The sequence below is a fragment of the Cyprinus carpio genome, chromosome A7 (genome assembly GCF_018340385.1).
Source record: "Cyprinus carpio isolate SPL01 chromosome A7, ASM1834038v1, whole genome shotgun sequence".
Classification (NCBI taxonomy): domain Eukaryota; kingdom Metazoa; phylum Chordata; class Actinopteri; order Cypriniformes; family Cyprinidae; genus Cyprinus; species Cyprinus carpio.
The window spans coordinates 39,183,108-39,208,511 of NC_056578.1; the positions used below are offsets into that span (position 1 = coordinate 39,183,108).

General features: G+C 37.4%; 2 protein-coding genes across 3 annotated transcripts in view; one reads left to right on the forward strand and one right to left on the reverse strand.

Moving 5' to 3' along the window:
• Positions 1-19,658, reverse strand: part of LOC109078972 (ubiquitin carboxyl-terminal hydrolase 10-like) — a 34,516-nt gene extending 14,858 nt beyond the window's left edge. For both annotated transcript variants that reach the window (XM_042761118.1, XM_042761117.1), the window contains exons 1-2: positions 19,399-19,658; positions 518-586 (exon numbers count right to left, since the gene is read on the reverse strand). In XM_042761118.1, the coding sequence (XP_042617052.1) occupies positions 518-586; positions 19,399-19,419 (90 nt within the window). In that variant the 5' untranslated portion in view covers positions 19,420-19,658. The remainder of the gene's footprint in view (positions 1-517; positions 587-19,398) is intronic.
• A 3,281-nt stretch (positions 19,659-22,939) lies between these two features.
• On the forward strand, positions 22,940-25,404 carry LOC109073711 (MARVEL domain-containing protein 3-like). Its single transcript, XM_042761119.1, is given in 3 exon segments — positions 22,940-23,935; positions 24,049-24,149; positions 24,581-25,404. Coding segments are annotated over 3 exon segments (885 nt in total). The 5' UTR covers positions 22,940-23,759; the 3' UTR covers positions 25,189-25,404.

The following is a 25,404-nucleotide window of genomic DNA, read 5'->3' on the forward strand; positions in this document are numbered from 1 at the left end:
GCAATGTAACATGCAAGACGGCAATGTATTTATATTTGAAGTTACATTCCCCATACCTTGTGTAACAAATTGGAGCAAGATTTAAAGTAAATTTATATGTACCATTATTATTATTAACTGACACAATAAAAGTGCAGTGTCAAATTCAATTTCAAATGATGCAACATTTGCACATTTCATTTTACATAGAAATTTGCCATTTAAATTTGCAATGAAACAAATGTATAAATTGAACACTGACTAGGGTAGATGATTTTCATTTTGTGCTAAACTGCTGCACACAAGTAGGGAAAAGTGGAAAATACAAAATACAATGTTATTTTACATAAATTAAACAAAAACAAGCTCCACCTCACCACAATATCCTTACGGTAATACAGAATTATATTACATTTAGAATAATGGTAATTACAAACAAAAAGTAAAAGTAATTACTTCTCTAAAGGTTAAAGACTGCTTTGGACAGCATAACATTTCATGTGCCTTCAAGATGCATTCACGTGTGTGAATATTTTACCTCGACGTAACAGCGGGGAGTCACAAAGAACTGATTGAACTCATCTGGGCTGAACTCCCCAAAGATGTACTGTGGAAAAAAATTAATAAAATCAAAAAGTAGTACATAATGTTCAGTGATCATGATTGGTATTGATTTTAACAATGATAATTGCAAACACAATACTTCATTGATATTATGGCATGCTGTAATATACTGAGTTGGTCTTTTTGCCATCAGAATCAGAACCACAATGAGTGCATTATGAAATTCAGCCCACTTACAGTGGGTATACATGTAGGCCTGTGGCGATATTCGATAAATCAATTAAATCGCACGATAAAAAAAAAATGAGCTCGATAATTTTTCCGGCCACGATCATTTCTTTTTTCAATTTTTATTTAAAAAAATGTAACATGTCATGATGTGGAGTTAGTCTGGAGCGCAGCCTGTGGACAGCCCGTGGCAGAAAACACCCTCTCTGATGGCACAGATGTTCCAGGAATAAAGAGATAACGTCTCGCTAGAGCTCATTTGCTTGTGGATGTTTGCGTCGCAAGTGATATTGCATTGTACTTGCACTACTGCTTTATTTTAATACCGCGTAGCATATTTTGCAAGTAACTTCGTTGCCCTTTCTGTCGAAATGGTCCCACATAGTAGCCTACTTTTCACTCGCTTCATTTGGCTTGCTCAGCTAAATATGTCTGTAGGCGTGTGGTTGCGCGTGTCAACGCACCCAGTGAGTTAACATTTAATTAATTTCAGCAATAGATTTCCACCACCGAAAAGCCCTTGCTGTAACTCTGCTACAAGATTTATTTACGAAGAAAAGTAAAAATACAAGATTTATTTACGAAGAAAAGTAAAAAAAACTTTAAAAACTTTAATTACCCATTTTTCAAAAACAACGGGGAATTTCACCCGAAGGAAGCTGATTGAGTTGGTTCTGGTGCTCTTGCATCATTCTGAAAAGTTGAGATGTTTTAACTAGATGTGGTGCGGACGCGCCTGGAAAAAATGAGCGCGTCGCACCGCGTGCGCGCCGCTTCCATTATGATCGCACATACCGCGCGTCTACATTTGAAATAAACTTGAGCGCCCAAAAGACGCGATATGTGAACGGCTCGTTAATCGGTCAAAATGTTTACTTTCGGTTAACGGTTAAACGTTCAATATGATCATCCCTAACTGGCATATAAACATTGCTCGGAATCTGCCATAAAAGCTCTCTCTCTCGTCCTTGGTGGACATAGACGACAATTCACTTTTGCTTTATTTGAACAAAGCTTCATGCTGGAGAAATTATTTTTCAAAAGTTTTTATGTCTAAAGTCTAATGCTTAATATTTTTTGAAGTGCAACTTTGTTTACATCCATTTTATTTATTGATTTTGGTTGTTTTTGGTATTTATTCAAGTGCATTGTTTTAACAGAGACTGACAGTCCATTGCTTTTATTGTTTTTTGGTTGTTTTGTTCATTTATTGTGGATATTTCAAATGTTTTCCGTTTTCAGTGTTAAATATTCTTTAGAAATAAAAGTTTATTGATCTTTGAAAAGGTGTACCTGCATTAGTATGCCGTTATCATTATATTAGTTGAAACTGGTCTTAGAACGACAATATTATCGTTTATCGAAATAATTTATTGGACAATTTTATCATCCAGCAAAATTTGTTATCGTGACATGCCTATATATTATAGTATTATTTTTTTTGGCAATTTTATCTGTTGCTTTGCTGCCTGAAATGAAGATGGACACAGTTTTGTTTTATCTAGCTGTATTTACTCACAATGCAATTTATAAAAATAACACCAACATGTCTATTGGACAATTTTATCGTCCAGCAAAATTTGTTATCGTGACACGCCTATGTGTCAGCACATTGTTGAACCACCTTTTGCTTTAATTGCAGCCTTTAGTCTGTTGGCATTTGTTTCTACTAACTTTGCAATATTTGCCCACTCTTCTTTGCAGAACTGCTTAAGTTCAGTTAAATTTGATTGTGAGTGTTTGTGGACTGCAGTGTTCAAGTCATTCCACAGATTTTCAAGGAGTTTAAGTCTGGGCTCTGACGAGGCCATGCAAGAACATTCACCTTTTTCTCCTTGAACCACTGCGTGCTTTGGGTCATTTTCATGTTCGAAGGTAAACCTTTTTACCATTGACAACTTTCTGGCAGAGGGCATCAGATTTGCCTCAAGAATTTGATGGTATTTTACCTAGGGATGGTTATCATTAAGGTTTTAATGGTATTACTACTCTTACCAATACTGCTTATGGATCCGGTACTTTAGCGGTATTCTTACCATTAGGGGTTCGCTGATCCGATCCTCCGTATTGGTATTGCTCCGATATTGCCATTTTCTGCCGGATCGGGTATCAGTCAGATAAGATCGATCCAAATCCAATATTCAGCATATATTATTATTAGTATAGTGTTATTATTAGGCCCCACGAAAGGCACAAAAACATTATAAAGCACCATAAAGTTTTCGTGCCCTATATTTCAAGTGTTCTGAGACTGTTCCATAGTTCAATGTAAAGTACAGATGAACGTTTAAGTTGTTAAATACAAATTTACGTAAACTCTTCTCTCTGCTGCGGCTGCGAGTCATCCTCCATTCAGTGTTCAAACTGTGAAAAAAAATGAAACTCTACAAGATGATTCAATGTTCCTATACTTGATCTGTAGATAAAGATCAATGGTTTTGCACAAAAGGACTTTATTTTGCTTTATCGTGCTGTTTTTAAAGCATGTTACTTTCTACCAGGAGTCTGTTAGATCACAACACTGGAGTAGAGAGCTCTACGAATTGTTCTTCATGCGCACAGTAACTGAAGTTTAAAACGGTTGAAAGAAAAGCTCAAACTATCACACAGATATAATACACTACTCATCAAAATCCTCTTCCCTTTGTGCTTTGGACTTTTCTATGCAGAGTGCTGCGCGCTGTGTTGTCTCAAGCACATCATTCTGCACATGGGATGCGCATAAGCACTTTGTGGCACTCTGTATAGGAGCCTTTCATGTTATAATACTCTTGCGCAATGAAACATTAAAGGGATAGTTCACCCAAAAATGAAAATTTTGTGTTTATCTGCTTACCCCCAGGGCATCTAAGATTTAGGTGACTGTTTCTTCAGTAGAACACAAACTAAGATTTTTATCTCAGACCATTGCAGTCTGTCAGTCTTATAATGGAGGTGAATGGGAATCACAGCTAAAACATACAATAAAAAAAATATTGGATTTGGGTGAGATTAAAAGTTAAAAAATAAAAAAAAAAAAACAATCGGTCTATGCAAGAAACTCAACAGTATTTATATCTTTTTTTTTTTTTTTTTTTTTTACCTCTGATGTAGGGCTGAACGATTTTGAAAAAATCTAATTGTGATATTTGACCAATATTGCGATTTAATATTTGATTATTTTTAAAGCTCTTTGTGTTCTGTAATCAACAAAGACAAGCTAAAAATAATTGTATAGTATGACCATCTCAATATTAGATAGATTAAACAGAAATGTTCTTTTTTGTAGGCCAGGCCTATGTTACAATGAAATTAGGTGATGCATGAATTGATATGAATGACATTTTTATTAAACAACTACAATCACAGTAGTATATTGACTGATTTGTTGAACTTCCAACTAGAGATCGACCGATATGGGTTTTTCTATAGCCGATGCCGATATTTAGAGGTCAGGGTCAGCCGATGGCCGATATCTGCTGCCGATTTTTAGGGCCGATATCTTGAAGTTTTCCCCCTCATTTGCATGCTAAAATGTCACACTAATAATAAGTGGATGCATATAATTTCTAAAAATTATCATTTATTGAGCACTGACTTGAACCATCTCTCGAATCTTAATTTTGTGCACTGCACGGTATTACAAATAATAAAAAAAAAATTCTAAAGTTAACCAAACAAATCAATAAACTGACCAAGTATTAAATATATAAAAATTAGAGCATTTATCAAGCAGAATTTTTCAAGTTTGTTGGAACATAAATGTAAACTTAAATATACATTTAAATAAAATAAATAAAATTGTATAAATAAAAAATCAATTAAACTGAAAAATATAAATAAAAAAATAATATATATAAAAAATAAATAATAGTAGTGCTGCAAACACACTAGCAACCAGCAACATTTGTGTTTGATATAAATGACACAGAACATCTAAAGTGCATTCTAACTTCAAACTTACATCGCAGTCTGTTCATTATTAAGATTAAGTCGGGTCACAGTAAACATATAAAAGGTTACACTGGTCAGTTTAAATAGACCGTAGTATACCGGTCCACTCTGCTGTTATGCCAAGGAGGTTTTTGCTCATGTGAAGAGGATGATCTTTTCCGTCTAGTTTACATTAAAAAAAATAAAAAATATTATAGTTTAACATTCAGATACATTGCGAATATGGAAACATTTGGGTATGTGCAGAACGAGACGTGAGCAACAACCTCCAAATACATCTAGCCAAACCCGCACGCGCTCGTCCTCGTCTGCATGCACACACCCACTGTCACGATCTAATGCACTGTAAATGCAGGATTTTTAAAAAAAACAAATAGGCCTGGCTACCAGAATGCAAAATTTCAAAATCGAATATTTTGCAGAACAGGATCAAATAAAGTACTGGTCATTAATACTCGCATAAAATGTTTAATGTGAAAAAAGTGGTTCACTGACTGCGCAGCACAGCCACAAGCGCCACAGTTACGTTTTGGGATAATTTTATTTTTAATACTATAGTGTCATTTGAAAACATTGCAATTGCGTTTTAAAATACAACGAGCACCACGAAACCATTTAAAGAGGCGCGTTCAGCGGTCTCCTTGAAGAGAATCAGTCAGCTAAGTAAAATGATCTCAAATGTGCAGCGCGCTCCCTTCATTTTATCAAATGATCATAATCACATATTCATTTTACAGTCCTGCTACTAGCATTTTATTCAGACTAAAACCCCTTAAATTCGGGTGAGAAATCTTTTTTTCCGAGTGGCTTTTGCACATAATAATAATACCGCTGCAGACGCATTTTGCAGCATTAAGCTTATTCATTGATTGTTAATTTAAACGACGATCGATCATGAAAATGATCAAATATTGACATCCCTAAATGCAAATGAGTTGGATGGAAACCTGGCTATTGTCTGCATCAATCCATGCTTCCGAACAAATGTCATTCACCGTTCTGTGCTGCTCCAGGACAGCTGTCTCTTCGAGCACGGTGCTGTCTGTGAGCGGGGCAGAGTAACGCTGCAGTGTTTGTGAGAGCTGCCACCTTCTCCACCCCATTTACAGAGTGAAATTCTCTGAGTACCTTTATCTCCCAGGACTGTTGTTGAATCTTCCAAAAGTTTTGGCTTGGGGTCCTTCACATGCGGCAGCAGCACTTTCCACCGCACCAATAACACGGGGCTGCCCGCCGACGTGCCTGAATTTAAATCGGCGCTACTAAACACGATGCCGATATATAAAAAAATGACAAATATCGGCCCGATATATCGGCCGACCTCTACTTCCAACCTTGTAAGGATGTAATAATTATGACAACATACTGCACTGACAAATAAGCCTGGTTTAAACATTAATATGAAGGTCAGTAACAAATTACACAAACTAAAGTAGATTGCAGAAATATAAAAACAAATCTGTTGCTTTACCACAGTACTTTAGGTAATTCAAAGTCACTGTAATAAACATGTAAACGTGGACTGCACGTTTTAAACACGGTCTGTTAACTTCAGACCAGTGGTTCTCAACCTTTTTTGGTCTCGCCAAATAATTTCACTAAACGTTATGGAAAATTGATGCTTTAATTAAAAAAAAAAAAAATACCTACAGGGAAAAAAAACACCTGCATCGCTTGAAACATTGAAAATTAGCATAAAGAAAATAACTTATTATTCTCTGTTATTTGTTTATTGTGGGTTTCATGCTGTCCGCTAAAGGCATAGGACACACACAGGCTTTCCTCCTCACCAACGACATTAAACACCATGTCTACACTGGACGCGAGCAGCAGAATACAGTAGAACCCAATGGCGCTGTCTACACTGGATGCGGTACGGCGCAACAAAACCCAACATTGAACTGATGCCTTGTTCTATTTATAATGTACTGTGACAAAATTAAGATGATTTGCAACGGTTGCTTTGTCACGTCAAGTGTACAGTAGAGCGGTTGCAGCGCAAAGCGACAACTGTAGCGTCCGGTACAGACAGTGAGTGAAGCCGAGAGCAAGATATGCCACGTCATATTTTCTTCATTTAGCTTTTGAAGGACATGCATCTGCCTGGGTCTGTGCGACATCTATGGCTTTCCTCTTCCCTTTCTTTGGTTTTTGAAGTAATTTTTTCTTCATTTGGCTTTTGAAGGACATGCATATTTTAAGGTCAAAGTCTTCCGTAATGAAACGCACCGTAACACTGTTACTGTTTGAGTAATTTCAATGTGCCGTTTTGAAGTACGTTCATTTATATTATATACGCTTTCAAATGTTTCTGCGCGTAGCGTGCCAGGGTTGCCAGGTTTTCACAACAAAACCTGCCCAACTGCTATTCAAAACTAGCCCAATCACGTTTCAAGGGGGGTCCACTGGTATTCCAGGGGGTAAAATACACATTTTATAGAGGGGTTCCCCAAACTGCAGACTTTGCAACACATGCTGACTTGATGCTTCCTAAAACTAAACATTACACATTAATGAATAAATCTTTATAAAATTATTTAATTTACAAGTGTCATCGTTTGTAATTTTTTACTTAAATGTAAGCTATAGCTTCTGACCTTTAAATCTTGTGATTTTATGACATCAATTAATAAGAAACACAATCGTAATGTTATTTGTGTGGTTGCTGCCGCTACTGCACACGCTAGTGACTGTTTACTATCGCACACTGGACACGTCATTCTGTACTTGCTTTCTCAGATTAAATGCAGCGATCCAAAATAATAAATCTAATCACCATTCATTCTAAAATCACCATTTCATATCTGGCCAATGCCGATATTTGCATTTTAAGCCATTTATCGGCTGATTCAGATAACGTTCCGATAATATCGTGTATCCATAATGTAATTATTTTCTGACATGTTGGTGTTATCTTTCATTAGGATGTTATAAGTTGCATTGAGTAAATACAGATGGATAAACCAAAACGGTGTTCGTCTTCATTCCAGGCTGCAAAGCAACAAAATCTGATTATTTTTAATGATTCTTTTCTATGCCCACTGTATTTATTAAAACACAAAGCACTGTGTATGAGGGGTATGAGAGGACATGGCAGCCATCATTACTGCATGATTGCAACATCAGGTTGGGTAAAAGTAAAAAGAGTTGGAAAGTGATGAGTCATGCAGCATGGCAATATGGCTCCCTTGTGTCCCACTTTACAGGGCAAAGCAATGGCAGAGAGAGACCCTTCAAGCACTCACTCTGGCCAATGTGTAACATTGTTTGAGCACAGACATTTAAACATTACTGAATATATTGTGAAGATTTTTACATCGACAGTTTTTAGTGTGCTGACATGCCACAACCTGTGATCTGACTTTAATCCCTCAGACTAAAATACTCCAGATGAATTGAAAATGTAGCTTACAACAGAACAAGTCAGAGAGGTTTAATGATATTGAACAATGCATCAAATATGCGCCTATTCATTAACTGTGTTCTGTACACTGAATGCAAAATACAAAGTGAAAAGCATTGGAACATGTTGATCTTTTACCACGTCAATATATTTTCCAATGCTACTCATGGGTCAAGATGCCATCTGTAATCGACACTGATTACTGTCAGTCTTCTGACTTCCAAATACCACAACTTCAATTGCATATTAGTCATGCTCATTTTTCACAAAAACAAGTCTTCTCTCCTGATGTGTGATACTGGTCAGATGAGAAAAATTTAATGCTCCAAGTGAACAAAGATTTTTATCTCATGGGATATTAGACCATTTCATCTCAAATGATGCATGACACATTTGAAGCAGAAGAACGGGAAAACTTGGAATGTGCAAAAACAAATTCTTAAAAAATGATTGACTACTTGATTAGTGTATCTTAAGCAAGATTAGGCCGATCACGTTTCTAAGTGTGTTCACAAAAAGCAGCTGGACAGCAAAACTGAACTGATCAAAATATAGGGGTCCCAGAGGTATTTTAAATTTAACTTTAACCTGACACAATGTCTTAAAGCAATGCTCATGAATCATGTATGTTCTGCGTGTCTCTGTGTGAATGAAATGCACAGACACACAGTTTTGTCCACTGCTCACATACTCAAGTGTGCATGATACGCACGGTTTTCAGTGTCTGCCGACTCACTATATGAGGACAGGAACTTCATCTCTCTGAGTCACTTCATGATCATTTAGCAGTTTCATTTGAGAAAACTATTATCATAACAGTCTACATGGCAAACTGTAGGGGTGGTTAATCTGTCTGATTTCCCGATTCGATTACGATTATTGAAGTCCCGATTCGATTACAGTCGATTTTCGATTATTAACGATTCTCGATTAATGATTATTGATTTTCCATTTCACAACAGTAAACGAAAATACACTACAAAGTGATTGCAGTATTAAAAAAAAGTCAGCTACTGAATTACTTAACTCTTTTATTGAGTAACAACAGCTCAAAGCACTTTCTGTGTCGTGTAGTTATAACTTTGTATGTAGCGTATGTTCTGTAGAACACAGAAATGAATACATCACATTGTGTTGTGACTCATCAAGTTGAACTAAACAATAACAAATAAATAAAAGGCTTATTTCCTTTAGGAAGTAGATCAGAACCAACATACTGTAGAAATTGGACAATTTTCTTCTAGAAAGACAACGTGTTCAGGTGGAGGAAGACTGCAGGTTGCAGTCGAAACATGTCAAGGTAAAGAAAAAGTTTTTTCTCCACCTGAACACCTTGTCGTTCTAGAAGAAAGTTGTCCAATTTAATCATTAAGAAGACAAAATGAACATTTTTGAACAACTTACTGTAGCTTTAGCTTATATACTGTACTGTAGAACACAGTGACAAAATGCAACACACTAACTTGTGAGCAATCAAGTTGTACTGAACATTCATCGCTCTGGAATGACCAGATTCTTATGGAGGAAGACCAGCTGGTCAACATGTTGTGGCGTGAGTGTGCTCCGTTGTGCTGACACAATGTATACATAAATATCTTTTGGCCAGCTTAGCTAGGAGACATGTAAAACGGGAGCGTGTCCAACGGCGCTGTGTTTACCGACAACAATGACAGAAACAGTGGCGATCCGACGCAGCCGAGTAACAGCTCGCAGCCGGCTGCTACCGGAGCACCAGCAGCCGATCGCTTAGCGGTTTCCCCGTCGGAGTTTCCCAACAGTGACGACTCCAAGCGAGGTAGAGGGAGACCCAAAAAAGAGCCCACAACAGTGCCGATCACTTACAATAACAGCACTGCTCAAAACGAAAATGAGGGCATTTTCTCGTGCGGGGTTTGTGGTAAGATGTTTCCAGACGACGTCCAGTTGAGAAACCACGAGACGCAGCACGGGACGTTCACCGGTGGCGTGAGCACGGGAGTGGAGCTGGTTGCTGTGGACGGCCCGACGATGTTTCAGGAAAACTGTCTGCCCGCGGACAACCGTAAACGCGAGAGAACGAGACTACACGTCGCCTGTGATCTGTGCGGGAAGGTCTTCCGAGATGTCTACCACCTCAACCGGCACAAACTGTCACATTCGGGCGAGAAACCGTACGCGTGTCCGGTGTGCGGGCTGCGCTTCAAACGCAAGGATAGGATAGGATGTCTTACCATGTGCGGTCTCACGATCGTGGTGGATCGGTTGGTTGCTCGTTCCTGGTTCTTCCATTTTACACACCTGCTCTGGCTGCCGTTACACGCGCTTGCTAACTGGAACTGGGCGCGTTCGTGACGTTCAACTCCCGGTATAACATTTTTTACAAAATAAATTAATGCAAATTTAAAAAAAAAAAAATACATAAAAAAATTGATTTTTGAAATTTTATAATCGATTCATACTCATTCATAACATACTCGCGATTAATCAATAATCTATTTTTTTTCACCACCCCTAGCAAACTGTCAAAAAAAGTTTGGTTTAACTTGAAGAAATTGTGACAGAAATACCTGTATTATTGTACACAACAATTTACATCTCTATTAGTGCTGCACAATTAATCAAATTTCTACTCTCGATTACAATTATGGATGCCACAATTACGTAATCGTTCAAAGTGACAATTGTTCAAAGTCCACTAATGTTATTCTGTGTGCTTAAAATGCGTTTTTTCTTTCTACATGTTATCTTAAGGGTTTTTCCCATTTTTTATTTTTTTTAGTATAACATTATAATACCATTCATATTTTTACTTTTTTCTAATTTAAATAAGAAACCAATCTGATGTATAGTTGACATTTGAGGCTTAATACTATAGAAAAGCACTAAAAGTTTTTCAGTTGGAGGGTTTTCAGCTTGGTTATTTTCATATAAAAATACAGCATGCAGTTGCATCAAACAATGGTATAAACATCAATGTAAATTGTGCTAATTGTAATTAATAATCGCAATTACAATTTCAAGGGAATAATCATCAATTATAATTTGTCAATCATGCAGCCCTAATCTCGATGTAATAGACTTCTACTACTACTACTAGGGCTGCATGATATATCGTTTCAGCATCGATATCGCGATGTGCGCATCCGCGATAGTCACATCGCAGGATCTGCAAAGTTTAGTATACTGATTATGATTTATACTGATCGTTTTCTTTGCTCACACAGACAGTCACAAAGTCTACACTGGACACGACAAAGCGACCATTACAAATCATTTGAACTTTGTGTCAGTAAGTCCAAAAAAAAAAAAAAAAAAAAAAAAACTCTGCATCAGTTGACTGTCAGCTTAACATCATCTATCGTCTAGTAATTTATAGACTAATTTTCATTTTTGGGTGAACTAACCCTTTTAAAGTTCTGCATAATTAAGGGTGCAGGCTTATTATATGATAGGGATGCATAGTCACATATCAAGCACATGTAGCGCTTCTGAGAACAAAGAAAAACAGAATAAAATTAATTTTAAAAAATAGGCTTACATTAAAAAAAAAATTCACTTAAATTAAGATGAAAAAAATGAAAACACACTGCATCCCATGCGCTTTTAAGAAACAAATGTTTTCTCATCATACAAAAATAAATAGCAGGCCTACCCTCGGTGCACAACTTGTCTAGTTTATATTTTAAAAAATTAATGTCTATGCCTATGTGCTGTAGGGCATAGTCTGGAGCACAACGCTTCAGAAAAAAAAAAAAAAAAAAAAAAAAAAAACCTTTCTGCAGTGTTGAGTCTTGAAGCCAAGCACTGACATATCTGTTGATTTCAACACAATGGCCAGTGTTTCGTTCAGTGTTTCTGAGTTGTGCATGTTCACGAATCCTCTCATTAGAACAAACAAAACGTACACACAATGTAAATAAGAGATTAATAGTGCAGTAGTGTAAAACTGAATATAACGGAACTTTGTGAGATAACCGATGAGTGACAGCTTTTTAATGATAATAAGCGGAAGCGCTCTGTGCATTCTTTCTAGGCTATAACCCATTCAGAATCTGAAAACATTCACTCACATATTCACTCTCTGATAACCGCTTACACAATATTGCCTTTTGCCATTGTGTTGCCTACTATTTCAATTAAGCGAAAGTGGAGCAGGTGCTTGTGCAACGGAATATGTCTGTAGGCATGTGTGGTTGCACGTATCGACACGCCATTGTGAGTTGACATACGTTTAGAATATTTTTCTTTACTGCAGCAAACGCAAATAAAATAAATACTTTTAAAAACTTTTAAACAGTTTAACATTGTATTAATCAGTCAAAGTTCTTACTTTCGGTTAACGGTTTATCCGTCCATAAGAGCCTCCAAATGATTTTAGTTGAAGCCCTAGGGTAAGAGTAAGAATGAGTGAGAAAGATCTTGAAGTAACTGTTATTACTAAAGGTTTTCTTAAGCAAGTCTGGTAACTGGTTGCAGGCCTACAGACTTCAGCTGTCTTGTGAGTACTTGTCTTAATACATAGCATCTGGTCCTATAATGGGCAGACCACACTGTAGATAACCTGCTTCCTCTGTGAAGGGTATAATTACCTTAATCCTACAAGCACTAACAGCGTAACTGAAAAACTCTTGCACTTAGTTAAGACTAATCACTACACACCATTACCATTAAGCAACTATACAATTGTTTTAAAAAGCTTACATTTCAGTAACTTCATGTTCATACCAGTCTTTAGGGGAACTGAAAGTGTAAGAGATGAAAAACTCAACAGGCTCTGCAAGCATGCACATAATAGCCCTTCACATTCACAACTAACTGCATGAAAAGGCAGAGCAAGAAAAAAAAAAAAGAAACTGCAGTTCAAGCACATGTAACTGTTTTCAAATCACAGACGTACACTGCTGAACTGGCACCACACGGGACAAACAGCATGCCGTAATCCAATGGCCTCTGGATGGCGAGTACAATCACAACAGAAAGAATGTCTCTTTGCTCGTTTCCACAGGCGTGCCGCACGTACCACACTAAGCTCCCCATCGCTGTTCATTTGGACTGGGGATTACCACAAATTAGCCATCTGCATTATTTCAACATGCTCTGGTGATAACACACTGACACACACCGTTTCGTGAATCAGAAAGAGCCATGGGTGACACTCACGCAACAAATCGAAGTGTTAAAGTCACCATGAAATCAAAATGGACTTATTAGTTTATGGAATAATGCAAAGATTATAAATGATTTATCCACACATACTTAAAACTCACATGCCCTCATAACCTTTAATCAAAAAATATTTCTTCCACTTCAGCTTCCCAAACAACATCTCTTCCTGATGACGTTTGCACCGGTTCGAGGGCAGGACAAAAATCCCACTATTCCAGCAACCTGTCACTCACATGAGTTCGCAGCAATTAGCAAACGAGAACAATCCAATCAATACTGGATAGACGAAATGAAGTCCAGGCCTACATTACTTGTTTCACTCAGATATACCTCATAATAGGGGAGAAAAGGCGATCACTTCTGACGTCTGTTCCATGCTGACTTCAACAGGATGCATTAATATGCAACACGTTAATTTAAGTAGTTTTGAGAACTTTAAATGTGATTATATTCCAGTACGTTAATTTGATAAACCACATTTATGAAGACAAAGCAGGAGCTGCTGTGAATGTGGTTTAATTTAAAATGTGTTAATTCCCTCACAGATAAGTACAAACCAGAGGAGTTACTGGATTTTCTGGTTTCAGACCTTCCATTAAAAAAAAAGAAAAAAAAATGCTGCATAACGAGTTCTTCCGTCACCATAAACGACCATTGCCACATCCAAATGCTTTCAGATATTGCCTTTCTTAGCATGCTGTGGCAAGACAATTATATTGCTCAGGCAGGGCTCTACACCTAATTTTCTTCTTAGGAGCAGTAAAAAAAAAAAAATAATAATAATAATAATAATAATTCAGGAGCACCCTCTGATCAATAAAAAAAAATAGCTTTCCCAATATGAGGTTATATTTGACTCCTTAAAGTGGATTACAGGGTCATTGTTTTTTACCTTTGTAATGTCATTTATCTAAATTTAGCAAAAGCATGTCTTCATGTCAAATTCAAAAATTAATTTTTTATAGGCTTTCAAAATTTCTAACCAAAACAATAGAATAAGTACAAGTAGAAGAAGAATAAATTACCAATCAAATGAAATCAGTATCAAAATTAATTTGTACTACAGAGGTGGTACAGAGGAACACAAAAATGGCTTGTAGGTATATTTTCAAATGTTTAATGAGGCTCAGAGGCGGCATGAGTGCAATTAAATTAATAAATTCAAGTTGAGATTAATGTTTGAAATATAAAATTTTGAATATAGAAATATTAAATGATTTAAATAACTGAAATGATACTTTAAAAATGAAACAAACTAAACCTGCCAGTAGGTGGCGGCAAACTACTATTTTGTCACTGAATCAATCATTCAATTGATTTGTTCAAACAACTGATTCGTTCAGGAACAAATCAAGTGACTGTCTTTATGAATGGGTAATTGACTCATTGACTCATTCATTCATAAACTAAACACCACTGTGCTTGTTTGGAGATGAGCTCAGCTGTGACTTTGTTTGAAACTATTTTCATTGACAATAGAGCAAAATCAACGAATAGTGTTGAAGTCGGGCAACGTCGGTCACTTAATATTAACTTCTTGTTTATTGAACTGTTGTATTAAATCAATATCACATTTGCAAACTTACATAAAGGGATAGTTCACCTACAGTTGCTGGTCCCCTTTGACTTGCATACTGTTTTTTCCCATACCATGGAAGTCAATGGGGACTAGCAACTAGGGTTGGGCAATGTCTACAAAATTGGCATCTGACGTGGTCTACAGTGAAACATCGCGATGGACAATGACATTGGGATGTGTGTGTGGGGGGGGGGGGGGGGGGGGGGGGCTGAAGCGTGAATCCGTATTCAGATGCTAACGGTTGCCTGTTACATTACAGTACATAAAATCTCACTTGCCACATAAATAGAGTGAGTAGAGATGACTGAGGACAATGGCGAATGATTTGCAGATCCTGAGCACCACTGACAAACATATAATCTTGTAAAATGTGTTGTAAGTACTGCTGCTCCATAGTATAAACAGTATGCTCGATCGCAAATCTCAAAAGTGAAACTAAAAAGCGATCGTGCATTCAAAAGCAGTTTCAATGCAAGGCCTAAAAGCGGCTCCCTGATGCCCGCAATTTATATACAGTACAATTACCCAATGATATAACTGCTAGAGAAATTATTAAAATATGTATTTTCCTCCCATCTTGTATTTATTCCCTTCAGGGGTTCCGTATACAAGTCGTTTTCTTTTTGAACATGATATTGGGATGCAGCGGATTGCGGTGGGAATCATGATGATGGCTGTCATCGTCTATCGACCCAACCCTATTAGCAACTGAAGGAGAACTATTCCTTTAATCATTAAAAGCAGTCCCTCACCTGTCACAAAGTTCCACTATTATGAACAAAGCTCTCAAGACTGCACAATGAATCTCTTATTTACATTGTGCCTACACGTTGTTTGTTATAATGAGAGAATTTGTGAGCTTGCATTACTCAGCACTGAACAAAACTCTGGTGTTTTGAGCACTGAGTGGATTCTGATTAACATCGCGTTCAAGGAATCAACAGATGTGTGTCTGTGATACATTACTCAACGCTGCAAAAATACGCAAATAGAGACTTTTGAAGCTCCACTGCGCTCAAACACAAATATGCTGATTGGGTCAGTCGCACTGGTGCTCCTAAATATTTTTCATAATCGCACCGCACGCAGTCGTTTTCAGTCGCAAATGTGACTGAAATGGTTGCATTGTAGAGCCCTGTCAGACCAGCAGTATAGTGAGAAAGTCAATTCAATGCAGGTCAAGCGTCACACAAATCAAATCCGATGTACAACCAAGTACTGATTCAACATATCTATGTATCCCCTAATGCTTCTTTAGAGCAAAAAATCTCCAATCATGCAAAACTTAAATGAGGACCTATATACACATTTAGAATGAGATGAAGTTTTTATTTTAATGCTGCTAGCCATAAATCCTGTTGCACGGTTTCATTTGTGGTGCCATCATCCCACATGCCAGCTCACTGAGCTTTTAAAGCAGATGTCATCATACTTGGAGAGTGCCCATCAGCTGCCTGCATATATTTTTACTTTATTTCATCTATAACAAACTACAACTGAGGGATATCCTCTAAACTTGGCACTTTATAATCTGCCCCACCCAGAATTGCAATGCATCCAACTTCCATTTTCATGGCGCTTCTTTCATTACAAGACTTGTCTTCAAATTCATCTCACATAATCAATCAAACACTGCCTAATCCTTGCAAACATTGTTTTGCAAAGACTGTCACACACCAGTAATAGACACATCAGTTCACAAAGCTTTGTAACGGTCGAAAGTGTGACCAACGCCAAGGGAATCTGAGGGTACAGAGCAGCATGCATGTCAAGCATGCACTTGAGTAAGTCGGAAACTATTGTTTACGCAAAGTGGGATTCCAACAAGGCTGTGAATTTATTCTAAATCATACTTACCTCAACTTCTGTTTGACGTTTGTGTATGCAGTCTTAGCAGTTACAGTTAGTCAACGTAAACCAGTCTTACTAAAAATACTGCAGCAGTGCATTAGTGTTCAACCGATATGGCTTTTTTTGAAGACCGATGCCAATATCTTAGAGCAGGGTGGCCGATGGCCTTTATAAAGCTGATTTAACACACTATTTAAAGGGTTAGTTCAACCAAATATTAAAATTATGTCATTAATGACTCACCCTCATGCCGTTTCAAACCCTTAAGACCTCTGTTCATCTTCGGAACACAGTTTAAGATATTTTAGATTTAGTCCGAGAGCTTTTTGATCCTCCATTGAAAATGTATGTACGGTATACTGTCCATGTCCAGAAAGGTAATAAAAACATCATCAAAGTAGTCCATGTGACATCAGAGGGTCCGTTGGAATTTATAGAAGCATCGAAAATACATTTTGGTCCAAAAATAACAAATTACGACTTTATTCAGGATGGTCTTCTCTTCCGGGTCTGTTGTGAACGCGACTGCTGTGACTGTTGACGTACGACGCTGCTGACGTGCCCCCAATAACAAAAAACACGTCAGCAGCGTCACTGCATTGTTGTGAACGCGCTCAATTTACGCACTTTAATTTGAAAATAAGTTGCAATGAAGTTATTTCAAATATCTACTAAATAATCATTTAAAATTAGTTACTATGAAAAAAAAATTAATTAGATTAATATATGAGCAACTAAACTTGTGTTTGATCATTTTGATCCAGAGATATTTTTTCCATTGAAATTGCTAGTTTTTATCACAATGGACTACAACTTATTAACTTTAGTCACACTGGGTATGACAACTTCCCAAAAAAATAGGGATAATTTTTCTATTTTTGGAGATTTTTTTTATCCCACCTTGTTACACTTGTGGTGTTCCTGGTTAAAAATGGCCAATTTTCAGCCCAAGTTTTAATTCTGTAATCCTATTATAGTATTTTTCACCATTAAAGAAACTGTCCTTTGCACAAATTTTTTGGAAAAAAAAAAGAAAAGAAAAAAACCGGGGGAACACTAATTTTATATACAGCAAATAGTGAATGTGAAAAGAATATGACAAACTCTCCCGTTCCTATCAAATTCGCACAGACGGACCATCACGCACATGTTTTTTTATGCAGGCTACAAATGCAGACTTCAGAGGATCTAATTGCAGGCTTCGCCAAAGTCTAAAGGAATTAAATATTTATTAGATATTCCAAGGCGACTTTAAATATTATTAATATGTAACTACTATAGTGTTTACCTTTCTATAACTAATAAAAGAAAGGCAAACACTGCAACACTTTTACATGTATACGCTTGCTTTATTTGCTTTAATTTGGTCTAATAAGATGACGACAAAGATAGTGAATGACAGGATCTTCAGTGCATCTGATGTTCCAAGTGCTGTCAAAACAAGTGTTTTTTGTTTTTAAAGAAAGCTGAATATAGGTTGATATATTGACCTTGGCGATATATCGGTCAACCACGAGTGCCTCTTCACATCTAAGAGAACTTCGCTATGAACACGGCAGTGACAGTATGACATGTGAATGAGAAACCTAACAATACTGTAAGAATCATATAAAGCTACTTTTAAAATTAAACCAGGTGAAACAAAAACATGCCAAAATTAAGAGTAATAACCATATTCTTCTAACAAGCAGCCTGGCTAACTAACACTTTGACAGGATATTGTGCTTCATATATATATATATATATATATATATATATATATATATATATATATATATATATATATATATATATATAGAGAGAGAGAGAGAGAGAGAGAGAGAGAGAGAGAGAGAGAGAGAGAGAGAGAGAGAGATTGCTTATTACAGCACTTAATAGTAGCCAAGCATTTTCCAGTGACAAGAAATACTCATAACTTTACACATTTAAGAAACTGTCCCCATTTCAACCAAATGGCAACCCAATACAAGGTTGGGTTCAACTTTATGGAAATGATAAACTTGAAGACAATACATTATTTACACACACACACACACGACAGTCCATATATATAGAGCATTAAACAATTAATATAGTCAGGACTTTTAGGAAAGCACTATTGAGAGGTTATCGTTCAGCATGTGGCTAACAGAGCTACAATGATGTAGCATCTAACGCTACATGTACTGCACGGTGCCTCGTTTAAAGCAAGCAGCCTTCAAAACCCGTGTAACACACTCTGATAGTGCCGGACTGTCACTGGAGATGTTATGGATGCCATGTGCGCAATAAACAAACGAAAAACTCAAACGAAAGAGTTTGAATGAGGTTGAAGACAGGAAGCGATACCGCCCCCAATCAACAGGCCTCTCTCACTACATTAGCCGCACGAGATACGACTTATTTCAACTCGCTTGAACTAAAGACGCCTCGCAGAAACGCTTCATGCTTTCTTACTGTACTCAGCGGAGCGCGGTAGACGCGGAATATCCGATAGAAGCGTCGCCAAAAGCGCGCTGAGGGAAAACGTTCGCCCGCTAATGACCGTTATTAAAGGAGCGCGCCCGCGTGGCCAGGCCGCTGCAGCAGAAACGCACAAACTCGTGGCCGAAAACACACGCTCGGAGCAAAGACACGCACGCGGCATCCTGACCGCTGAATATCGCCCACAAAGTGCACTCCAGGCGACATTATGATCTTAAACGTGATGTAAAAAGAGGGAGAGGCGTTTTCCTACCTGGTTACCGTGCGAAGCCATGCTCGCGGTGAGATTTCTCCACAATCACAGGATGAATGCCCTCTCGGGGGGGAGGTGAGTTTGTAGTACTTGGTATTACCGGTAAACACCTACTGTGACATGGTTTCCATTTTGCTATGGTCTGTCATACGGTGGTTTTACTCGGGTTTAGTGCCGCTACTCCTGCATATCACGCCGTTTCCCCCACCGTCGCAGCCATCTTTATCTCGCGCCCGCGCGCGCGCGCCCTTCTCAACGAGCTCGTGTGCGTGCGTCGAGGGTGGGCGCGCCAAAATGACGTGCAAATTCAAACTTGTGTTGGGTTACTCTAAACATTTTATTAATATTTTTTTAACCCTTTGTGGTATGCATTATGTTCTAACCATGAAATGATATATGGCAAGGCTGTACCACAATGGAAAATGGTCAAAAAAAGTTTTCTATAAAATTATAGATTTTTTTAAAGATAAATTATAGATTTTTTTTTCTATTTAAATGCACATTTCTTTCAGAAATTGATAGATTTAAATACACGGAACTCATGCAAACCAAAAATAAGTAGATCGCTATCGTTTAACCTTCAGTGATATCTAACTCATCCCAATGGGGAAATACATTACTGCAATTACACTGTGGTACAGCATATGGAAACATTAACCAATGGGGAAATACATTACTGCAATTACACTGTGGTACAGCATATGGAAACATTAATATTTTCTCAATTTACAGTAAAACTATATTAGTCTATATATATATATAATATATATATATAATATATATATATATATATATATATATATATATATATATATATATATAATTTATTTATTTTTTATTTATTTATTTTTTCCAATGAGCCACATCAAATCGGCAGGGGCTATTAAGAAAATGTAAAGAAATTAGACAAAAATAAGAAAATAATTCAGATAAAATACAAACAAACGTGCATATTATCCTTCTGAGAACAATAACAAAAATAGGTTTTGTGAATTTTGTTGTTTTGTTAAAAACAAAACATTTCTGGAAAAAAATATATTTTATTCATGTTTTATGCTATGTCCTTTGTAGAGGATTCAAAAAAATAAATTGACATGAAAAGGCATAGCCAAAAACAATGTTTTATTTTTTCAATCGGTTTTTAGGTTTCAGGCTATTTTTAATCAAACTCTGTACAAAGATGATTCTCAACTACAGTGGTGTGAAAAAGTGTTGGCCCCTTCCTGATGTTTGTCACACTTTAATGTTTCAGATCATCAAACAAATTTAAATATTAGTCAAAGATAACACAAGTAAACACAACATGCAGTTTTTAAATGAAGGTTTTTATTAATAAGGTTAAACAAAATCCAAAACTACATGGCCCTGTGTGAAGAAGTGTTTGCCCCCCTGTTAAAACTGGTTCATCACACCTGAGTTCAATTTCTCTAGCCACACCCAGGCCTGATTACTGCCACACCTGTTCGCAATCAAGAAATCTCTTAAATAGGACCTGCCTGACAAAGTGAAGTAGACTGGTAGTACTTTTGTTCGTCATTTTGAATCCTTTTTTCTTTGGCCTTGCTGAGGAATTATAGTAGTTTTGTTGTTTTTCAAATGAAAATTTAAGAAGAAGAAGAAAAAGTGAAGTAGACTGGTAATGCTCCTATGGAGTGAGAAGAAGAAGAAGAAGAAGAAGAAGAAGAAAGAAGAAGGAAGAAGGAAGAAGGAAGAAGAAAGAAGAAAAGATCCTCAAAAGCTAGACGTCATGCCGAGATCCAAAGAAATTCAGAAACAAATGAGAAAGAAAGTATTTGAGATCTATCAGTCTGGAAAAGGTTATAAAGCCATTTCTAAAGCTTTGGAACTCCAGAGAACCACAGTGAGAGCATTTATTCACAAATGACAAAAACATGGAACAGTGGAGAACCTTCCCAGGAGTGGCCGGCTGACCAAAATTACCTCAAGAGCACAGCGATGACTCATCCAAGAGGTCACATGAGACCCCACAACAATGTCCAAAGAACTGCAGGCCTCACTTGCCTCAGTTAAGGTCAGTGTTCATGACTCCACCATACAGTAAGAAAGAGTTTTGGCAAAAATGGTCTGCATGGCAGAGTTCCAAGATAAAAACCGCTGCTGAGCAAAAAGAACATAAAGGCTCGTCTCAGTTTTGCCAGACAACATCTTGATGATCCCCAAGACTTTTGGGAAAATACTCTGTGGACTGACGAGACAAAAGTTGAACTTTTTTGGAAGGTGTGTGTCCCATTACGTCATAACAACAGTAAAATATGGTGGTGGTAGTGTGATGGTCTGGGGCTGTTTTGCTGCTTCAGGACCTGGAAGACTTGCTGTGATAAATGGAACCATGAATTCTGCTGTTTACCAAAAAACCCTGAAGGAGAATGTCCGGCCATCTGTTCGTGACCTCAAGCTGAAGCGAACTTGTGTTCTGCAGCAGATGATCCAAAACACACCAGCAAGTCCACCTCTGAATGGCTGAAGAAAAACAAAATGAAGACTTTGGAGTGGCCAAGTCCTGACCTGAATCCTATTGAGTTGCTGTGGCATGACCTTAAAAAAGCGGTTCATGCTCAAACCCTCCAATGGGGCTGAATTACAACAATTCTGCATAGATGAGTGGACCAAAGTCCTCCACAGCGCTGTAAGAGACTCATTGCAAGTTATCACAAATGCTTGATTGCAGTTGTTGCTGCTAAGGGTGGCCCAACCAGTTATTAGGTTTAGGGGGCAAACACATTTTCACACATTGCCCTGTAGTTTTGGATTGTTTTCCCTTAATAATAAAAACCTTCATTTAAAAACTGCATCGTGTGTTATCTTTTACTAATATTTAAATGTGTTTGCTCTGAATCATTAAAGTGTGATAAACATGCAAAAAAAAAAAGAAATCAGGAAGGGGGCCAACACTTTTTCACACCACTGTATATTGTGAAAGATATAAGAACGATTTGATATACTATTTTACTTCATGCAATATGTGCATAAAATGTCCATAAATTGGTATTCCCATTGTATACAACGTATCTATACATCGCAACTAATTTGCATATTAATGTGTTCTTGGGGCAAACCATGAAAAAGTTTTAAAATGGGAGTAATAACTTGACAGCATTTTCATAAGAATATCTCATATTTCATAGAAATATTGATCTATAATTTCATTTTCTATTGACTTGTGTTTCTCCAAAATGCCTGATTAACATGTTTGTCCTGCCCTCTATAAGATATATATGAAAATGATGCACTGTTTTGTAACAAAAAGTCATATTCCGATTTGAAACTCCATACCATTTTTCGGAGATGTTTTACGACAAACAATTTGAAAAATTACTCAGATTTAATAATTACAAAGAGTGCTAAATTTGATCATTCTGTCAATATCAGCCATTTTTAAACACCAAGGAGAGGGAGTGTTTCTGATCAAACCTTCAAACATTTTAAATCCCAGGATGGTAATAAATACATTGTGAAGCTGACAAATGTTTAAAGTCTTAATGGCTTTTTAAAAGAGTCTTTACTGTCAATGTCCTTGCTGGTTTCACTCAGTAAGATGACAAAAGTTAATGAATGAGTGGAGTTTAATTTTTGTGGTCCTAAAACCTGCAAGATAATTATCATTTTGAGCCATGAATTTACTCAGAAATGTCCCATGTGTTTTTTTTTTTAAATTCATGAATACATTAAGGTCTGTGGTTAATATGTTGCTAAAGACTTTCTGAATAAGAACTACAACTACCACAAGGATGTAAGCTTACCTGCATGAGGAATTGGACAACAGTGTAGTTCTTATGCACTTGTAGTTCTTTATAGCCCTTACAAATTTATTAAAAATAATTAATACAAGATTTGGCCCAAAAAGTGCTTGATTTCCTTGTACAAAATAACTTTTCTGACTGGTTCATGTTTATTCAGAAACTTTGACGTCGCGCGTATAGTGGCGTGGCGTTGTGATGCTACTGTGAGGCGGAGTCAGAGTCAGACAGGTTTCACAGGTGTGAACATCCACAACAACACAAGAAACCTGGACGAAACTTACTGCTGACTTCGTTAATTTCAGCAAAAGGTAGGCTCTGGGTTAATTAACTGGTTCATTACTGAGTTAGGCTACGTATTTGATTGACCATCTTGCGACTAGATAAAACGTTTACTTTACAAAAGTACATTTTATAAAAGTAATATGATTAAACTGAGAATATTTCTAGACTGTTTAAATATCTAAAACCACAACCACCCACATCAGTTAACTAGCAATGTGTCATGTTGGTTTCACTAGTGACCGGGGACTTTATATTCACCTGAACGTGCATCAGATTTTAAACTCATGAAATTTGTGAAACCTCCCTGTTTCTCAGGCAATGCCAGAATCAAGCCGGCATCATCATACAAGGGACAAGGACTACTCTAGTCGAGACAGGAGAGATGAAGGTGGACACGAGGACAGGATATATAGAGACGACAGTTCACGAAGCCACCGAGAGAAGCAAAGATACGCTGACACACAAAGGGACACCCGTTATAATAGGCAGGGAGTGTAAGGAGTGATTTTGATGTGCGGTTTCTCACCTACAAAATATGTATGTTCTTAGCAGAAGTATGCATGCATGCTGTGACTTTCTGCCCTGGTTGTTGTAATGTTTTCAACAGGCCCAGTTACACCGAGACATCATCTTCATACTATGATGACAGTCAACCCTATCATCATAAAGGGGCACTTTACAACCTGAGATACATCACAACAAGCAGAGGTAAACTCATTTTGAAGTTTTGTTTGTGCTGGAGAGACTATGTTGAAACAGTCTCTTGCTAATCTAGAGAAGCAGTCAAATTATCTTTTAATTTGGGGGAAAAACATGGTAGCAAACTAGGTGGAGATAGGAGAAAAGGAGTTTTCAATAAAAGTTTAATCCACAGAACCAACCAATCAACTAATCAATCAGTCACAGAGAGTGTTCACTCACTTCTGTCATTGCATTCAAACAGGGCTGCGCTTCCTGAAAGTATCATAAGAAACCATTGATGCTTTTGGGAACGGCAGCCCAGAACAATGCTTATCAGAGGACAGAAAAAACATGTTTTGTTTGAGTTATTTTTCACAATAAACCAATTGAAATTGTAGCTTGCATAGTTTGTATATTTCTGAAATCTATTGTGCTGTGCATATGTTCTTGTCCTGTAGGCATCTGTCAGGCCATGGGATTCTTCTTAATCTTGTTGATTGTCATCTGTGCTGGAGTGAACCACAGTAACTCGGGTCGGTATCGGGATATCGCCAGCTTAGGAGGTTTGTACCAGTACTATTACGGAGGAGCAAACGCATTCACCGGAGCCGAGGCGCAGAAGGTCCAGCAGCTCGAAGACCAGTTGTACCACCAAACTTCCCCTTACGTCTACAGCATGGTGGCATGCGGCGGGGCGCTGATGCTTTACGCTTGTGCCACGCTGGCCCTCTGAGTGTTTCGCATGCCCTACCGTTTCCCTCCTCTGCTGCTGGCTGAGGCTCTGCTGGATGTGCTCCTAGGTCTCGGTTTTATTCCTGCCATCGCTTTCTACTTCATAAAGCTGCAGGAGATCTACAACAACCCCATCTGTAAAGAGAGGGAAGCCATGTACAGCAGCAAAGGTCACAGAGGATTCGAGTGCAATCTCAACGGGGCGGACATAGCTGGAGGCTTGTTTGGTGTTCTGGGAATTATTATATTCCCCATAAGCGCTGTGTTGGCCATCAGAGCTTTAATAAGGGTGCGGAAGATGAAGCAGAGGCCGACAGAAGACAACAACCTGTGAGGGTTACGCCATTTAATGAAGAGATTCGAATGTGGAAAGCACAGAAGGTCCTACACAAGTGTAAATGCTTTGGTTAGTATTTTTACAGTATCAGAAGGATATATATTTTTCTATTTTTTATGTCTTTGCTTTCTCTTAAGTGTTATTATGGACTTTTGCAACAATTTTTTTTTCATATATTTTTCATAAATTAAAGGTCTTAAATTCAAAACCAAA